Source organism: Hydra vulgaris, chromosome 11 (genome assembly GCF_038396675.1).
Source record: "Hydra vulgaris chromosome 11, alternate assembly HydraT2T_AEP".
Taxonomy (NCBI): Eukaryota; Metazoa; Cnidaria; class Hydrozoa; order Anthoathecata; family Hydridae; genus Hydra; species Hydra vulgaris.
In genome coordinates, this window is record NC_088930.1 from 23,680,429 (window position 1) to 23,699,840 (window position 19,412).

The window sequence follows — 19,412 nt, forward strand, 5'->3', positions numbered from 1 at the left end:
CCGGTTTAAGGCATATAAATATCTTGTTTTTTTTTAAAATGTACCATATAAACAATAATTTGCCTTAATTTGAAATAATAACATAGGCAAACTATTATATGCGAATATTTTGTAAATAAAAAATCGGAATTTTATATAATGATATATTATATAAAGATTTTATATTATGACATGGCAAAATATAAAAACTGATTATCTTTTTTTATCTGATTAGGTAACCTAAAGGATTTGTACTATAATGAATTTTTACATAGTCATGCTTTTTAAACCAATTTTTGGCTTTATTTTAAATTAATTTAAAATAAAGACAAAAAAATTAATAAACTTTATAACAAAATTAAAATTTATAGACTCTTATTTTCAAATTTAATTGCAATTTAATAAAAGAGTCCTCTCATCAGGAAGAGTTCTCTTCCTGATGAGAGGACTCGTCCTGATGATCCAGCTAGGATTAGGACTATTGTAATTGTAATGAAAACAATAACAGTAACAATAATTATTGTTATTGTATTAACTTAATTTAGAAACAATAACAATAGGTTCTGTAATACAATAACAATAAACATTGTATTGCAATTGCAATACAATGTTTATAAAACAATAACAAAATCTGAAAAAAAAATGTATTGTAATGACCCACTACAATAACAATAAATATTGTATTGTAATTCGTCTTTGTAATACAATAACAATATATTGTAATAAAAGACATTAACATTTTTATTTAAGAAGAATTATTATGCTTAACTGTTTGTGTTACTAAAGTTAATTTTCATATATTTTTTAAGTTCCTTTGCAGAAAAAATAAAAGGGCTGAATAAAATAATTTATGAATGTTATTTTTCATAACCTCAAGACTATCATCAGACAGGCAATATTTTGCGGCCATTTAGAGCTTACATAACAATATAGGTGATGCAAAATCTAAATATGTAAAAAATAAAATTTGCAATATATTGCAAATCCGTAAATAACAAATAGCAAAAATATTAGTAAGTTTGTCAGAGGTGAATATAAATACGTTAAAATACGTTAGCTTTTCTACTTTAATGTGAAGTAATACACTACAATAGTTATAGTAATTGTTTTCATCAAAACAATACAATAGTTATTGTAATTTTATTTCATTAAAACGATATAATACAATAGTTCTCGAATTTTATTGCATTGTTAGAAAAAAACAACAATACAATACTTATTGTAATTGTTTTTCATCACAGCAATTCAATACCAAAGTAAAGTTTTTTTGTTGTTTCTGTAATATTACAATACAATACTATTGTATTGTAATGTGCAATTGTATCTAATTTTTACAATTACAATTACAATAGTCCTAACCCTAGATCCAGCAATGGTGAAACTTCAAGTTGAAGAAAAAAGTTAGATAAGTGTTTTTTACTAATTTATTATTGCTCTGTTCTTTAAGAACATTGAGCACTCTATTTATAAAATACACTAACATAATTTACATATACAGGGTGTTCGGGATAAATTTGACATATTTATAATTGATTATATTTTTTTGTAGATTAGAGGTGTTAATACACACTACAGGTCATTTAAAAGTTTGAACCCTCCTTCATTCATATACAAGATGTCAGAAAGGATGGATGACTGGAACCCACCTGAATCATGGAAGAGAATAACTTGCATCATGATGATTCGTGCCGGCCATCAAAATAAGGATATTATGACTGCTGCCCAATGCTTCCTGAACACAGTAAAAACAATCAGGTATGAACTAGAGACTTGCAATGGTGACTACGAGGATGTAGTAAGAAGAAAGATCCCTAGCAGACAATCTGATTGCGTTCGTACAGCAGAATTCCTCGCAAGTCTGCAGGAACAGGTGTTGAAGAACTCTGGCATTGGAATTCGGGCTTTGTCACGTGAAATGAATGTTGCATCCTCTGGATGCTTGTATGAGTAGTAGCGAAGGTCTTCATTGAGTGCAAGCTTCATAGTAGAGGATGCAACATTCATTTCACGTGACAAAGCCCGAATTCCAATGCCAGGGTTCTTCAACACCTGTTCCTGCAGACTTCCAGTCATCCATCCTTTCTGACATCTTGTATATAAATGAAGAAGGGTTCAAACTTTTAAATGACCTGTAGTGTGTATTAATACCTCTAATCTACAAAAAAATATAATCAATTATAAATATGTCAAATTTATCCCGAACACCCTGTATATATATATATATATATATATATATATAGGGCCGCCGCGACTTTTTATGGCGCATGGGGTCAAAATTTACCTAGCGCCCTGTCATATTGACCTAATCCAAAAAAGTTTTGGTACTGCCCAAATGTGGTCTTTTTTTTTAACTAAATTCACTTTGAAAAGCCGAGGGGGTAACTACAATCGAAGAGGCTTCCATTCATTTTTTAAATAATTTTGAAATAAAAGTAAAAAATGAAGTACAAGTTGACAAGTTACTGAACTTTATTATATTGCGAGTAACTGTAAATTTTAACTGTAATAAATATTTTAAATGCTTCATGAGAATTCTCCGGGCTTTATTTAAAGTATTACTTGACATCGTCGTAGCACAGACTTCTTGAAAGATCGTGTTCCACAGATATAACTAAGAGATTGGTAAGCCGGTCTTAACTCATTGTAGATCTTAGTGTTGTCTTGACTAGACCAAGCTTACTGAAAGACCGCTCTCCTTCGGCAATGGAAAAGGGAATCGTGTTAAAAGTACGTAACAAAATGCATATTGATTCGAAGATAGACTTTAGACCTTTTTGATAGATTCCATTTAATAGCTTCATTAAATTGAGATATTCTTTTGGACCAAAAAGATTGGCGCGCTTCAGAGTATTCAGATGACGGACCTCCAAAATAAGTTTGTCTTCATCGTTCATATAGATTTGCGCCAAAGTTTTACATTTCTCCTCTAGGCTAGGTGGTTAAATTTCTTTTTCTTCACTCAACCAATTACCAACCAATTTACTCACCAAATTAGATTCTGAAAGCCATAAAAAGAGAAACTATTCATCGTTTTTTATGCAGCTTGAAATCTGTCTCTTATTTGTTGATTTAAAGTATCGTGAGCGGTATTGGTAGTCGTTGTCGTATCCTTGACCTCGACAGTTCTTCAGATCGATGTCATTTTGATCCAAGACATCCATAATTTGATTGGCAATATCCACAGCTTTCTTTTTTTCGAGATTTTTGACCCTAAGAAAGCGCTTCTTAACTACCCATCTTTTATCAAAACCATAGTAGACAAAGCGGAGAACAAATGCAATTTTCTCAGCATGAAAGACGTCAGGCGTTCCGTTGACAAGAACGGAATAGTAAATTGCTATATGCGCCTCTTTAATGATGGCACCGTGGACGATTCCTCCGCACTCTTTTATAAATTCATTTTGAGAACTCCAACCTAAATAATGGGCAACAATTTGTTTACCTTCTTGTTGGCAGTAAGAAGCCTCTTCCAGATGTAATTTAAGGGTCTTGTTGTGCTTTGCGAGTAGCTCATTTTAATTATATGAGTTTAGTTATAGTAAAAATAAATTATAACATAACGCCTTTCATAAGCGACTGTAAAAAGTTTAAATCAATTTCTTGTAGTTTTAGTTTAATGCGATCAATCAAAACTTGCTCTGTTGAAGCTTGCCGATCTCCCTCGTAAACCTTCTGTGCCAAATGTCCCCACAAATTTTCAATTGGTCGTGCTTGAGGCACATTTGGGGATTGGATTCTTTATCAACGTAATAAACATATTGGTCCATCCAATTTAGAGAATCTTTAGAATAATGAGAACTTGCTAAATCTGGCCAAAATAAATAGTTAAAGTCTCCATGATACTTGTGAATAAATGGAAGAAGTCGTTTTTCTAAACATTCATTAATATAGATTGATGAATTGATTGCTACAGTCTTGGAAGTGCGAAACAATGGCTCGGACATACCACGGTCAGATATGTCTATCCACATTATTAATTTTTTTGGAAATTTCTCTTTTCCTATAAAACGAACACTTTCTGGGCATGTCTTTTTGTTGTTTGTGTAGTATCCAGAATTTCCAGGCATGTTGTCCCCTGCAAAACAAAAGTATTTTTCGTCATCGATGACTAGAAGCGATTTTGTGTTATAGAGTTGGTTAACTAGTTTCCTGCTTCTTTTCTTTGCTTTTATTTGTTGTTCTAAAGTGTATTTTGGAGTCTTTTCACGTTTTCTATATTTAATATTCAATTTTTTTAACTGACGACCAATTGTCGATTGATTTACACCGAATTTAATACCTATTTTTCTCTGACTGATCCCTTTTCGATTGTTGACAAGTCTCGTTAATTCGGCTTTCTTTTCTCTAGTCCAGGATGTCGGACGACCAGGGTGCTTTCTATCAGAAAACGATTGAACAGTTTCAAGTCTTTTTAGGTTATCATATATTGTACTTCGAGCAAATCCTTCCTTTTCAAAATGATTTACGATTTTTTTTTTTTTTTATATTAGGTTTATTTACAAAAAACATTTTTAGTCGCTTTCGAAAAGATTCTCGTTCAGCTGCATTTAACCTCATTTTAAATAATTGTGTTTCAAATATTAAAGTTTATATTTTATAGAACGTTTATGCCTACGCATAAAACCACAAAAACTAATTATTATGCTCAAATAATGAAATTAGGATTTGTCCGATAACTTCCGCATCACCCGTTATAATAATTAACGTTCACAAATATACCTCTGAAGCTAATGTTGCATGATGCTAAGAAGAGAATTACATCTAAGATGCACTTTAAAATCTCACGCCACCTAGCTGCCTCATTTCTTATCAATTTTTCTAAACTTGAATCAATCTCACACTGATTTCCCAAGCTTTCCAGCGCTTTTTTCGACTTAATGTAAAAGTCTCGATGGCGCGGATTGTTTTGGTGGCTTTTTTCTTTGTCAGCTAGTTTTTTCCAGTTTCCATTGATGCCACTATTCCAACGTAGAAGATGTGAATGATTACCACCCCGCAGGCTTGTTTGCTTCAAAAAAGTGAGCATGGAAAGCAGAGAAATATTTTTGAAGTTGCACTCCAAACAAGCCAATCTCTGTTTATTTTCTCCCCATGACGAGTTATTTGGTGGAAAACTGATCTAGGAATCTAAACCTTGTTCGAGTCTCTCGGAAAAGATGAAGGATTTTCAGGAGGCCTCTAAAGAACAACTGCATCGCGTTCTACTCCGAACATATTTTCAGCCCACAAAGCAGGATCTTTTGTAGTAATTGCCTCATCCACCTTATCTTTATACTAATATTTTAAATAAAAATTTTAATAAGTATATTATTTTTACAAGTTCACCAGGGCCGTCGCAAGTTCGTCGCAAGTTTGTCGGCCATGTTTATAAAGATAATTAAAAGAATCTTCGCAAAGCAAAATTTATCAAAATATTGTTTTCATTTTCAACTCTTGTTGCTGACATTGCCGACGTGCTACTTGTAGGAGGAAGTGGTTCTTCTGAGTTCAACGAAATTTCATAAGACTCGTTTGCAAAGCATTCCTGTAGAAAATAAAGTAAAACATTCAAAAATGTCTTGATTTATATAGTAATAGTATGATAGGAAAGATATATGAAAAAGAAAGTTATGTTTAAATAAATGAACTTACTATTTCAAAAGCTTGACGTGTCTAAGTAGAATTTGTAGAAAGCAAACTAGAAAATGCAGGCATATCTCTTTTTTTTTTTAACTTGTATACCACAATTTTCGAGTGTACGTTTATTTTTTTGCTCATTTGTTGTCCTATTTACCGCATTTTTTTTGTTTTGACAGCCAGAATCTTTTTTCTTGAAACTGAACATGTTTTATTTTTAAGAAATAGAAAAATTCAAGTATTGAACTTGAATGAAAACTATTTTAATGATACTTAGCGAATCTATATTAAATCTTATAATTATACAATTTACATTATATATATGTGTGTGTGTGTGTGTGTATGTGTGTGTGTGTGTGTGTGTGTGTGTGTGTGTGTGTGTGTGTGTGTGTGTGTCTGTGTGTATGTATATGTTCTTTATAAACAATGTATATATATGTTCTTTATAAACAAAGCCTCCCTTATGAGTATTTTCCCGTAACGGTTTTGACAACGGTCTCAAGGTGAGTTTCCACTCATCCGTTTTTTTACGGGAACGGGAAAAGAAACGAAAAAATAATCGCGTGAGCATGCGCAGTTTTCCTTTGGACAAATAAAAACTTTAATTACGCATGCTCATGTGATTTTTTTTTCTCTCTTTTCCCTTTCCCGTTGAAAAACGGAGTGGAAACTCACCTTCAGACTCCTGCATATGAATTCAGCTAATGCTGTATTGTTGAGTCAACAATACATTTGAAACTTATATTTTAAAATTAGGAGTTTAAAGAGTTTTAATTGAAGCCCTGTGCATCTATTTTATAAAGAATATATATAATTTTTATTTTTATTTATGGTATTTTTTAAGACTTATGGTTCTTAAAAGACCTGGAGAGTACCTTAAAATAACGGCGACCTTGACGTTTAACTAAATAATAATCGCAGATAAAATGCATACTAAAAAATTTAGTAATAAGTTAACAGAAACCGCAGATATTGGTAAAAAAGCGAATTTTACTTGAAATCAATGCACAGAACTTGAAAACAATACACAGAAACGAAGAGAATTTTTTAATAACGTATTTTATGGAAACAAATTGATAACAGCATGCGATTGATTTAACACCTTTAAACACGCGGCCGTTAAGTGTTGAGATTTTAAGTGCCCAAACCCATCCCAAAGAGATCTTAATAGTAGGGGGATGGGTGACTTATCTATTTTTTGCGGAAGACCTTGAAAAACTTATTCGATCCAAAAAAGAAGGAGAAAAAGTCCTTGTTGGCTTATCTTTGCCGACTGTTAACTATAGATCTAACTTTGCCGACTCCAGTGTCCTAATTTGCCGACTAATACATTTAAAAAAATATTGTACTCCTTGTTGAATCGTACAAAAAATCTTTAGATAGCCCGAGCAACTTTCGCGTTATCGAGATAAATTTTAAAAAAAATTCTCGACGAAAAAATTCTAAAGTGAAAATCACCGGTCTTATTTTTCTTTTTACCTTGTAAGTTACATTTGGTGTTAAATAAATGAAATAATAATAGTAATAATTACACATAATGTAACGTAAATTTTATGTCGTTAAAAAGGAAATATCTATTGTTACTGTACTATAGATGTCTTTTAGTTAATGGAGCCATCAAAGATTCTTCCTTCAATTCCGAGAATAGTTGCTCATTTTTGTTTTGAATTTGTTAAAGTTTAAAAAAAAAATTGTAAAAATAAATGTTCGTTTTAATTTAGAAAACTACACATAATTGTCGATACTTTTTCCAACAAATACTACGGTTCCTATCGACTTATTTCTTAATTTTTCTCAGTTTTATGTGCGAATAATAGATGCGATTAACAGATCAATAGATAGCATTAGGCACCCAATAGTTCTTTCAAGTAAGAAGTTTTCAGCAAAAACCTTTTAAAGCAAGCCTATTTTATTTTCAATAAAATAGGTTTGCTTTAAAATTTCAGAAACAAAACTTGTTTAATGTTTTGTTTTAGGTGCCCCGGGAAGACCTAGCATAGAGCTAGATCACAGATCTAGTCATAGAGCACCGTTTAGGAGCATTTAACTAGGAAGCTCACGCGTCCTTCCTCACCGATAAATAAAATATAATCTGAACTCGCATTGAACGCTAAATCTTTTGCATCTTCAGCAAGCGCTCTAACCATTGCGACACGGCTGCGTAACATATTTGGTTCAAACATTTTTAAACTTTGATTTAATACATGAATAATCAACTTTAAACAAAATTAATGTAACAAAGAAACAAAATATTTTTATTTACTGTTTTTCCGTTTTCATAAGGACTCAAAGACAAAGGTTGATAACCATCTGTGCAATTTTCATAACCTCGTCTCCAAGAGACTCCATCTTTATAAGCTCTTCTACAAATACATATTTGTTTCGGCAAACCAACGGATTGTGATGCATTTACGCATTCCATAAAAGGACACGTGTTTAAGGCCGTACATGCTGTGCCATACATAATACACTTGACACAATATATTAAGTCTACACAGAGAAGTAATCTATAAAATCTTATCAACATTGTTTTTATTTTGATGTTAAAAGAAGAGTTCGTTTATACAATATACAGCAAAGATAGAATCACATACCAACGCAATTGCTTGTTAAAATTGAATAGTGTTAATAAATAATATTTTACCATGACAAAAATAAGAAGATATTTCCAAAAAGTCTATTTGTTAAAACAGATTACATGTGCAAGCGTTAAAAAAAAAAAAGTTGTTTAATTATATTTAATATTTAATTGTCCAATTCACTATTAAATTCAATAAAATAGAAAAAGTTTTTAAAGAAAATTTTGTATACGGATGTTTTGTTCAGATTTCTTCGGAAAGTAATAGAAAGTACAATTAATAAATGCAAACATGAATGTTTATTTTTATGCTCAAAACGATACTAAAAAATTTAAAACTTTACGGCAATAAGTTGATGAGAGTCGATAAAAAGCGTTTCATAATACATACAAATGAGTTTAAGTAGGAAGCTGCCCAGTAATTGAACAACCACTCAACACTGAATAAATAAAATTTATAAACATATAAAAAAATGTCGTATTTGACTTCGCTTTGTCTTTAATACTTTATTACGTCATGTTGTGGAAAAAATCACCGAGGAGTAAAATCTTTCGGTGGATTAAGAACGATAAAACGCAAAATATCGGATAACGACACAACACCTAGAATTTTATTAAACTCGTCCACAACAACCAATCGATGAACCTATTACAAGAAAACAAAAAAAACATTTAAACGAAGTGTTGATCATTCACTTTTATATAATTTGAGGGATGTAAAATTATCGTTGCCCATGTCAAGCATTGCCCATAAACGGCATTTGTTAATGTGTTCTAAATTTTAAAAATAGACTTAGCTTGAAAAAAAAAACTTTTCATGATTTGCTATTGAATTTATAATTTTGGCAGAGAAAAAGACAATTATAAAGTATAATAATGTGGGTTAGTTGACTGGGGTTAGTTGGCAACACGGGTAAACTGACACATATTGCGTTTTATTACGGAGCTGTCCGCCAGAAAATTCAAATAGAATCGTTATTGCTTAACTTGAATCATCTTCAAGTAAAGCATCAGAGCAATTAGCGTATGCGCATAGTTGTAGCAATTTTATTAATTTTTAAACCTATTTTGTAGCTCTTGCTTCAGCATTATTTACAAATAAGCTGGAATATATAAAAGTCTTGTACTTTAATCGATCATATTCAGTGTCGATATTTTACGTTTTTGGGGATCTATAGATCATTTTGTAAACAAAAACTGCAGGGGTTAATCAACACGATGATTGTGGGGATAGTTGACCTTCGGGTTCACGAGTCCTGTAAAATTGTTAAATGTCTTATTTTACATTACATGATAACTAGCAATATATTTGTAAATTATTATTACTGTATTATATTATTATAAACATTAAAAAAATAGTTTTCTTTTTTCTGCCGAATATTTACTTTTGCTCTAGATAAATGGACTTAATGGCAATGAAAGTTATTGAATGAAAATGATCAACGGTTTTTATAAAAAATTTCTTTAAAATTTAATTTTATTAAATTTAATTTTTATTTATACCGTTTGATTATAGTCAATTTACATCGTAGTTTTTTTAACTTTATTTTATTATTAATAACAACAACAACAAATCTTTCAAAAATTACAAAGCATCAAAACTAAAACTGCAGCCAACTAGCCTCAGACTCCCCTTTTCTCCTAAGAACTGTGAAATATATTATTTAAAGTGTTAAACAGTTTTCTTTTTTTTTATTTTGTTGGTTAATTTGCGTTTCATCGCTTTTTTTTTTTTTGGTTGGTTAGTATATTATTCATATTTTCAGAAAATAAGTTAATAACATTACATTGATAAAGAAAAAAAATAAATAATAGTTCAGCATTTTCCGATAAAAACGAAATAACAAGTAAGGAGAACTCCATAATTCAAATAGCAACAAAGTAAAACTAATAAAAACGGACATTTCATAACTCTGCTAATTGTTTTACTGATCCAAGGTGGTATAATAGACTAGCTAGAGGGAGAACGAAGCCGAAAATCGTTTAAATTCGTAATAAAGTCTTAGTTGCAAAATAATTTTAATGGCAAGTTAAAATGGAGCTTTTGCATTGAAATAGGAAAATTTGAAAATCTAGTTGGTAAGTTTTAAAAGCTGTAATTGAAATGGATTACTCTCTTAAAATTTGACTGAAAAATTTTTTAACAACTGTTCGAACTGTCAAAAGTAATCAGAACAAAAACCACGATCTACGAAAAGTTTTTTTAATACCTCAATACTAGGTATAAATATCCTTATGAACCTTCTCCGTTTAGCTATAAGTATTTTACGTTCTTTAAGAACATTTTTCGGCAAGGATCTTTCCAGGATTTTATTGTGTTCTAGTATTTTTGCTGGAACAATAAACATATTACTATATTTTAAATGTAGGAATATAAAATACATTTTTTGTAAATCTTACAAAAATACTTCCAATTCTTATCTAAACATTCATTAACTCAATTCTAATCTAGAAATTCATTATTAGTTGTTTCAAAAACACAGCATAAAAAATAACAAACTAACTCCAAATATTGTTTACGAATTTTTCTGAACTTATCTTTTATTTGCAATGCTTTGATTGCTTATGACGTTTTGAAACAATATCATAGTTAAGGTAGTTTATAGGATAATGATTTTTTTTTTATTGGAATGTGATTAGCTAACTTTAAATTATGATAATTACGCGGTATTTAATTGAAAATTGTGTGCCTACAAAGACTGCTCTTTGAAAAATGACGTATTTTTACTTCGTTCTCACTCCAGCTATATTATAACTCTTTGATTGAACGGTTGAGTGAATATCTAGCTAATTGCATGGCTAATTTACTAGTAAAATAAATACAAAAACTTACTAGTAAAATAAATAAATGTCAAATATTTATTACATTCAAATATTTATAAATATTTAAATGTCAAATATTCGTCATAACAAAAAAATTTAAGTCTATCAAGACCATTCAATTAACTTGCAGCTATATTTTTATCTTCATCTTTAACATCCACACAGGATCACACTGAAGTATAAAAAAATTTCAAATATCTTTTTAATAATTAAAAGAACTGTGATGTTTTCTAATTCTTAAGGTCAGTTTACACTGATTTTTTTTTTTAGTTCTGGGATTTTTTTTGTTTATAACATGTCAAAATTAATAAACAGAGTAAGGAGAGGTCTTAAGCATGGGGTGGGTGGGAAAATTTTTAAAGCACAATTACTTAATACTATAATAAAAACAGCATATATATAGTAGGGTATTTGCTTTTGAGGAAAGTTTTGAATTTTAATATACTACCCCTTAAAATGTGAGACATTTAAAAATGATTTTGAAAAATATTGGATCATTTTTGTGTCTCCCCCAGTGCTCATTTAATTTTAAAAAACAGTCAAAAAACGCTAAAAAATGTCTAAACTCGGAAGCCTTAGGATTTTTTTGAACTGATTTTTTTATTATAATACAAGTATGGATATTTTCAAATAAAAATGGTAGTTAAGGCAGAATAAAACTGCTTTTGCTTTTTTTGTCTGGTAAAAAGTGTTAAAAACATTTAAAAAAATGAATTTTTAAATTATTAGAATAATAAAATACTTTATTTACTTTTTATTTTGAATTTACAATTTATTTTAAAATATTTATGTCATATTACCGATTCTTATTTAGAATAAAGAAGTTAAAGTACTTATTAACCTAATAGAAGTTATTTAGTAGAAACAAAGAGAAATTTATGAATTTGAAATTTATGGTTTGTTTGAATTTATTTTCTTTTCTTGTAATCTTTTTTTAAATTACAATTGCTTTATTTATTTATTTTTATACATTTATATAGGTTTACGATGAACAATAAAGAAATTAAAAAAAAAGTGATGAAAGAAAGAGATCTTAGTTCAATAAAAAAGGTATTCTTTTTCGTTGGAGAAGCTAAACCAGCATTATCAGGTAATTTTCATATATGTATATAACTTTACACAAATTGTTATAAACTCTTATTTGTATACATATGTACTTATATACAAGTATACAATACATATATACATTATATGTATATATGCATTGTATATTTGTATATAAGTATATTGTATATTTGTACATAAGTATGTATGTATTGTATCATTTATTATATACATATATAAAAATGATAATGCTATAGTTTTATTAATATCATTTTTTTATACTGCAAAGTTCATATAGGATATATAAACATGAGCTATTAAACACTACCAATGTTTTTTGGGTTACATGTTATATTTTAAGAGTTTAAACAATTTGTATTTCGAAAGGAAACACAATACTCTGAATCTTAAAGCAAACTTAGAACAGAAAATAAGTATAGATGAAAATGATACTGAAACATCAAATGATTCAGACTTTAAACATGGGGACTGGACATGAAGAAAAGAAACAAATTTTGTAAAATAAATTACATGCACAATTCCTAAAGATGTCTATAGTGGTAGCATTGCTCTTATAGCATTTGTTAGAGAAAATTATCAGTATATAATATATCTTTGGGTTTTGTAGCCCTCAATTTCCTTGAGGACTACAAAACCCAAAGATATATTAGAAGATTATGCTTTGATAAAATTTCAGTAATACTTTACTAAAAAGGGTTCACTTCTTAGAATTGCAAATGATATAGACATCAATCTTTTGTTTCTAGCTTATAAACACCATGTATCAGAGTTGAAGATTATTCACTTTTGGAATGTTGTGACACAAAATAAGACCTCTGGACCAGACAATCCTTTTTATAAAAAATCAAAGAAACATTTGAAACTCCTGATTTTCATTATGGTATTAATGTTACAAAATTTTTTTAGGATAAGACAAAAGGAATTATTGAGTCTTTTAATTTTTGCAATGAATACATAAAAAGTGAAGAAGTTTTTAGGATAAGACAAAAGGAATTATTGAGTCTTTTAATTTTTGCAATGAATACATAAAAAGTGAAGAAGTTTTTAGGATAAGACAAAAGGAATTATTGAGTCTTTTAATTTTTGCAATGAATACATAAAAAGTGAAGAAGTTTTTAGGATAAGACAAAAGGAATTATTGAGTCTTTTAATTTTTGCAATGAATACATAAAAAGTGAAGAAGTTTTTAGGATAAGACAAAAGGAATTATTGAGTCTTTTAATTTTTGCAATGAATACATAAAAAGTGAAGAAGTTTTTAGGATAAGACAAAAGGAATTATTGAGTCTTTTAATTTTTGCAATGAATACATAAAAAGTGAAGAAGTTTTTAGGATAAGACAAAAGGAATTATTGAGTCTTTTAATTTTTGCAATGAATACATAAAAAGTGAAGAAGTTTTTAGGATAAGACAAAAGGAATTATTGAGCTAGTTGTTGCCAATTTGTCTGTTTTGGACTGTTTTTGAATTCATATAACTATATATATATATATATATATATATATATACATATATATATATATACATATATATATATATATATATATATATATATATATATATATATATATATATATATATATATATATATATATATATATATATATATATATAGTTTGTTGTCTTTGGGAAGAGCGGAAGGAAAAAAGTGATTCTTACGCCAACACATGTCACTTTTAATTACTTTTGACTTTCGTCCAACATTTGCGTGTTGCCAGAAAGTAAAAACCATTAATTTAATTACAAATTATTCGTTTTTTAATAAAGCTGCAAAAACACAAATTTAATTGACCAGAATGTTTTTTAAAACATTATGAATGTTTTTAACAGTATAAACAATGTTTTTATTTTTATTTTTTTAATTAAAATGTTTGTTTTTTTGTTTTTTTTAATAAAATGTTTTTATTTTTATTTTTTTTACTGTAAATCATGCACGGAGTGCTGCTACATCTACTATATATATATATATATATATATATATATATATATATATATATATATATATATATATATATATATATATATATATATATATATATATATATATATATGTATATAATATATATATATATATATATATATATATATATATATATATATATATATATATATATATATATATATATATATATATATATATATATATATATATATATATATATATATATATATATATATATATATATATATATATATATATGTTAGGGCTGTAACAGCCCAATTTGTCTGTAAAATTCTGGAGTTATAAAAATAAGAAAACCAGGAGCTCTCCATCATGCAAGGTTCCTTGGAAAAGAATAATATTATCTCAAATTGCAACTACTTTCAAATTAGATTAAATTTCAGGAAGATAAACTACTTTTAGAAGAAATAAATATCATGGCAGAATTCATAGAATGTTTTTATGCAAAATGATATTTTCAATCTGACAAAGCTATCAAAGCCCCATATCTGGATATTTTATCAATGCATAAAATACGTCTATATAAAGATGTTTGTGCCAAACCAAATGCAGTTAAAGCAAGATTAAAATTATTTTATAAACATACCTGGAATCTCAATTCTACAATTGTACCAATTTCTTTGTTGTATAAAAATGTTCTTAAAAAAGAGAAATGTAAGATTGCATCTGCCATAATGCAATATGACATGCCAAACTCAGATTGTTTCAAATTCAACAACAAATCATTTGAAAGATTAGAATTGAAAGGAGAGTTTATATTGATCCAGCTGAATTATCAAAACTAGCTGATCAATTCTAATATTTGATGTTTGATAAAATAGAGTTGAATAAACAAAGGGTTAGAGACTGGCTTACACTTCTGCCTCAATATTCGTGCACACGATCAAGCATTAAGATCATTGAAGATTTTGCTAAACCACTTGTTGTAAATGACCCTGTTTAAAGTGCAGTGGAAATGATGCAGCAGTTTGTGGAAAGATATAATAAAAAAGAAGAAATTCAGAACAAGTTGCAATCTGTTGATAAGCCAGATTTACTGTAAAAAGTTCAGCAAAAGTTTCTTCAAATTTGTCTTAGAAAAAGTTAATTGACTCACTTTTTGCATTGGCGAAAAAAAATTTGAAAATTATGAAATTAAGTTGATTTATTTATTATGTGAAGAAATTTGAAACTTAATGATTTTTTTCTCATTTTTATAATAAATGATTTAATTAAAGAAAAAAGCCATACTATTAGTTTCTTATCCAAGTTATTATTTCTTTTTGTATAGAGTCGAAAATTATTTAAACTCTCATGATATTCCATGTAGCCCAAAAAAAATTATTAGTATGTTTAATAGCTACATATATAAAAATTCTTATTGACTTTATATATAAAAATTAAGCTTCTTACCCAAGATATCATTTCTTTTTGAAAAGAGTTGAAAATTGTTCAAACACACATATTACATGTAGCCCAAAAAACATTAATAATGTTAAATTGCTACATAAGAAAAAATACCTTTTTTCTTGACCTAAGATTTCTTTCTTCATCTCTGTTTTTAATTTCTTTATTGTTTATCATAAACATACATAAACATATTTTTTTTTTTTTTTTAAATGTATTTCAAAGGAAAAAAAAAAAAAAAAGATTAATTCAAACGAACCATAAATTTCAGATTTGTAAATTTCTCTATGTTTCTGCTAAAAAAACTTCTACTAGGTTAATAAGTAAGGTAAAGTGTAACATTAATACATCTTTAAAAAAACTTCTACTAGGTTAATAGGTAAGGTTAAGTGTAACATTAACACATCTTTAAAGTGGGGTAACATTAACACAACTTTAAAAAAAAATTTTTTTTTAGCTCACTGTTGTAAAAAAAAGAAATATTGCTTGATGTCATGACCCAGAAAAACTCTTTAGGGATATGATTGTACTCTCATTGGTGGTTACTGGGATATAAATTCCTAAATCTAATTTTACCATCTGTGGATAAAAATCCATTTTCAAATTTTGCTTAAAATCACATTAAATAGATAGTTAGTAAGCAAATAACAAAGTTGGTTTAAAGAATTTTTATTCATCCCAAAAACATAACAAAAATATTTTTGCAGTAAATTCACTAGTAAATAACAATTTTGTTTAATTCTGACATTTCAATTCTAATTTTTTTTTCTGGAGAAAAATGTCTAAACTGATTTGTAATATTCCTAATCAATATTTTTGCTGTTGAAGTCTGTGGTACATCTTTGCAGCCTGTCTTCATACTCTGGGTGGTTGCTTAGTCTCTTTGCCAATGGGAACTGAAAGATGATAAAATGCTTCAGTTTCTTGCTCTGAATAAATTCCCAAAGAGCTATTGTGACGTTGGATGAATTGTGGAACATGGTGGATGACAGCATGAACCTTAGAAGTGATGGTGGTGTCCTTAAGTTTTAAATAAGAGACTCTAGATTGCTCAATTTTTTCAGTATAGCTGTCATCATAAGCATTGCCAAAACAAGCATGGAAAATACCATTGAGTTTTCTAAGTGTTTCAATAAAGGGAACAGCTGGAAAAAAAGAGTGCTGCTGAGCCAATCTTTCCAAAACATCCTTATTCAAAAGCTTCCTGTACTCAACCCTCTTCAAAAGCTTCATGATGGATGCATGAGTTTCTGAATGAACTTGCTTTCTTGATGTTAGCACCAGCCACATTAAATGCCTGATAATCTCTTCTGATTGATCCAAACGTTTTTAGAGATCCACACTTTGCAAGATCTTTTGATGAAATATCACACCAAGAGCATGGGTGTGCACTAGAGTGTGCTTGTAAAACACAAGTGATATTTGCAAGCTTCATATTACAGGAAAAAATAAAGGGAATTATTCAAGGTTCAGCAGATCTAAAACTTGCTTGACATTACTATAGTTTTTCTGGAAATCTTCAGAAATGGCAATCAGTAATTGACGTTTAACACCAGAATCTTTGGCCAAAGAATTGATAAGAAGTCATTTTGATGGAGGAAATTGTGAAGCAGAATCTTTTTCCATGTTTCCAAAGCTTTCTGTTAGAAAACCACCACCATCATCCACTTCATAAACTTTAAATATCTAATTCAATGTTACCAGAAAGAACTGGGATAGGATGGCCTCCTATTCCCTCAGGTCTACTAAGACAAACTGTTGGGATGAATCTTCCTTGTTGGCAATGACTGATACTGCAACTCTTTCAGCTCCAACAGAGTACTTTGACATGACTTCTGCTAAATTCTAAAGTCAATTGGTTGTTTCAGAATTTGTTGCACTTTTTCTGTCATGAAGCTGGTTAAAAAGAGACTAGCATTACCAAAGAAACAGTCTTCCTGTTCTCCTTGTGGTTTTTTGCTTTATCTGGCATATTTTTTTTTAATTCAGATACAAAATTTACGGAAAAAATGGATTGAACAACTTATGCTCAAGCTTTTCCTCAGAATTTTATCATAATACTTTATAAAAAAGCAAATTTTATTATCTTCCTTAGACAACTTATTTAACACGGCGTATCAAAATTTATAAAGTGGATGAAAGTAAAAGTTATAAAAATTAAGTTTATTGCTCTAGAGTGAAATATATTGCAATTTGAAAATGGATTTTTTTCCACGCATTCTTCCATTTAGGCTTAAAAATTTACTTTTTTTTACGTTTTTAACACTTTTTACCAGACAAAAAACAGCAAAAGCAGTTTTATTCTGCCTTAACTATCATTTTTATTTGAAAATATAGGTCCATACTTGTATTATAATAAAAAAATCAGTTCAAAATTTCCATATTATCCCCAAGGCTTACAAGTAAAGACTTTTTTTTTTGCATTTTTTGACTGTTTTTTAAAACTTAAATGGGTACTGAGAGAGGCACTAAAGTGATCCAATCAGGGTAATATTTTTCCAAAGTCATTTTTTTAAAACCAATGTCCCACATTTTAAGGGGTAGTATATTGAAATTCAAAAATTTCCTCAAAAGCAAGTACCCTAATATATATGTAATAATATATAACAATAAAAAAATACTTTGTATGTAAACACATACTTAAATAAACTTTATTCTTTTTTTTTATATAAATAGTATATACAATGAATGTAAATTTAAATTTATAAACAAATTTATATAACAAACCTTTATTTTATTGGGTATAATCTTTATAGTAATTGATTTAAATATCTCACAAAAAAAAAAGAAACTATTATTGATGAACTGTTGTGTCATTTTTACTGCATTTTTTTTTTAATTTATGAGCTTTTATGATTTTCACTAATTTGACTGATTTTAACAATAAATTTGAATTATTTTTTACTAACAGTATAGTAATTTAAAAACTCTCAAAATTTAAAATGCTTAACAATAGTTTCAGTGATTATGTTTTTAGAAGTGTATTTATAAAATTATGAGAAAAATGATTCAACAATTTCAAATAAATTTTAGTAAAATTACATAAAACACAAGTTTAATAAAACCGAATCAACACAATAATAAACTCACCTGAGCATTTGCAATTCTATCAATGATAACATAAAGACTTTCTGTTGGTAAACACTTATGAACTCCTTCAAAGCCTTCTTGACGGTGCTCTAAAGCTTCTTGTACAGTGACATCAAGATTGTTATAAGTACGTTCAGCAGCTAAATTCTAAATTTCATTAATTTCTTTTAATTCTTAACTGTTATTATTATTTCCTTTTTCTACTTTTATTATTACTATTAAATTATTTTTAAAATCAGACAATCTCTGATTTATCAATATGACATCTTTGCATAATCAATTAATTAATTTAAGATCTATTGAAACAAACGATTATTTAATGCTTGCTATAAAAAAATTATTAAAAAATTAAATATATAACTAAATTTATAAAAAAGTTAAACATATAAAATTAACTTTAAATGGATAAAAAAAAAGTGAAATATTGTTATTTTTTGACAGGGTACTTAAAAGATAAATAAATCAATAACCCATAAAAATTGATAACTTGAACATTTTAAAAATATTTACTAAATATACAGATTATAACTTTATATATATATATATATATATATATATATATATATATATATATATATATATATATATATATATATATATATATATATATATATATATATATATATATATATATAATTGTATAAAATTGTCAGAATTTAAACTTCAAAGTAAAAAGTTGTGGCAAACATTTTTTTCAACAATGATGCTGACATTTAATTTGGTAAGTGAAATGTGATTGATAATTATTACTTACAATAACATCAAATTTGGAGTAAATATCAACGCAATGATTTTTCTCATCCACAATTGGAAGTGCTGAAACACGTTTCTGGTGAAAAATATGAAGAGCCTCAATAACTGTTGTCCATGGATGTATCTGTAACAAGGAGAAAAAACATATAAAGAACTCTTG

The 19,412-nt window shown here is 28.1% G+C and overlaps 2 protein-coding genes across 6 annotated transcripts in view; both read right to left on the bottom strand.

The window, feature by feature from the left end:
• LOC105845741 (uncharacterized) overlaps positions 1-8,259 on the bottom strand; it is a 67,623-nt gene extending 59,364 nt beyond the window's left edge. The window contains exon 1 of the mRNA XM_065810503.1: positions 7,859-8,259. Coding sequence (XP_065666575.1) covers positions 7,859-8,122 — 264 coding nt within the window. The 5' untranslated portion in view covers positions 8,123-8,259. The remainder of the gene's footprint in view (positions 1-7,858) is intronic.
• Positions 8,259-19,412, bottom strand: part of LOC100205593 (5'-AMP-activated protein kinase subunit gamma-1-like) — a 41,084-nt gene continuing 29,930 nt past the window's right edge. For all 5 annotated transcript variants that reach the window (XM_065810507.1, XM_065810508.1, XM_065810505.1 and 2 more), the window contains exons 12-14: positions 19,254-19,376; positions 18,500-18,646; positions 8,259-8,819 (exon numbers count right to left, since the gene is read on the bottom strand). In XM_065810507.1, coding sequence (XP_065666579.1) covers positions 8,706-8,819; positions 18,500-18,646; positions 19,254-19,376 — 384 coding nt within the window. In that variant the 3' untranslated portion in view covers positions 8,259-8,705. The remainder of the gene's footprint in view (positions 8,820-18,499; positions 18,647-19,253; positions 19,377-19,412) is intronic.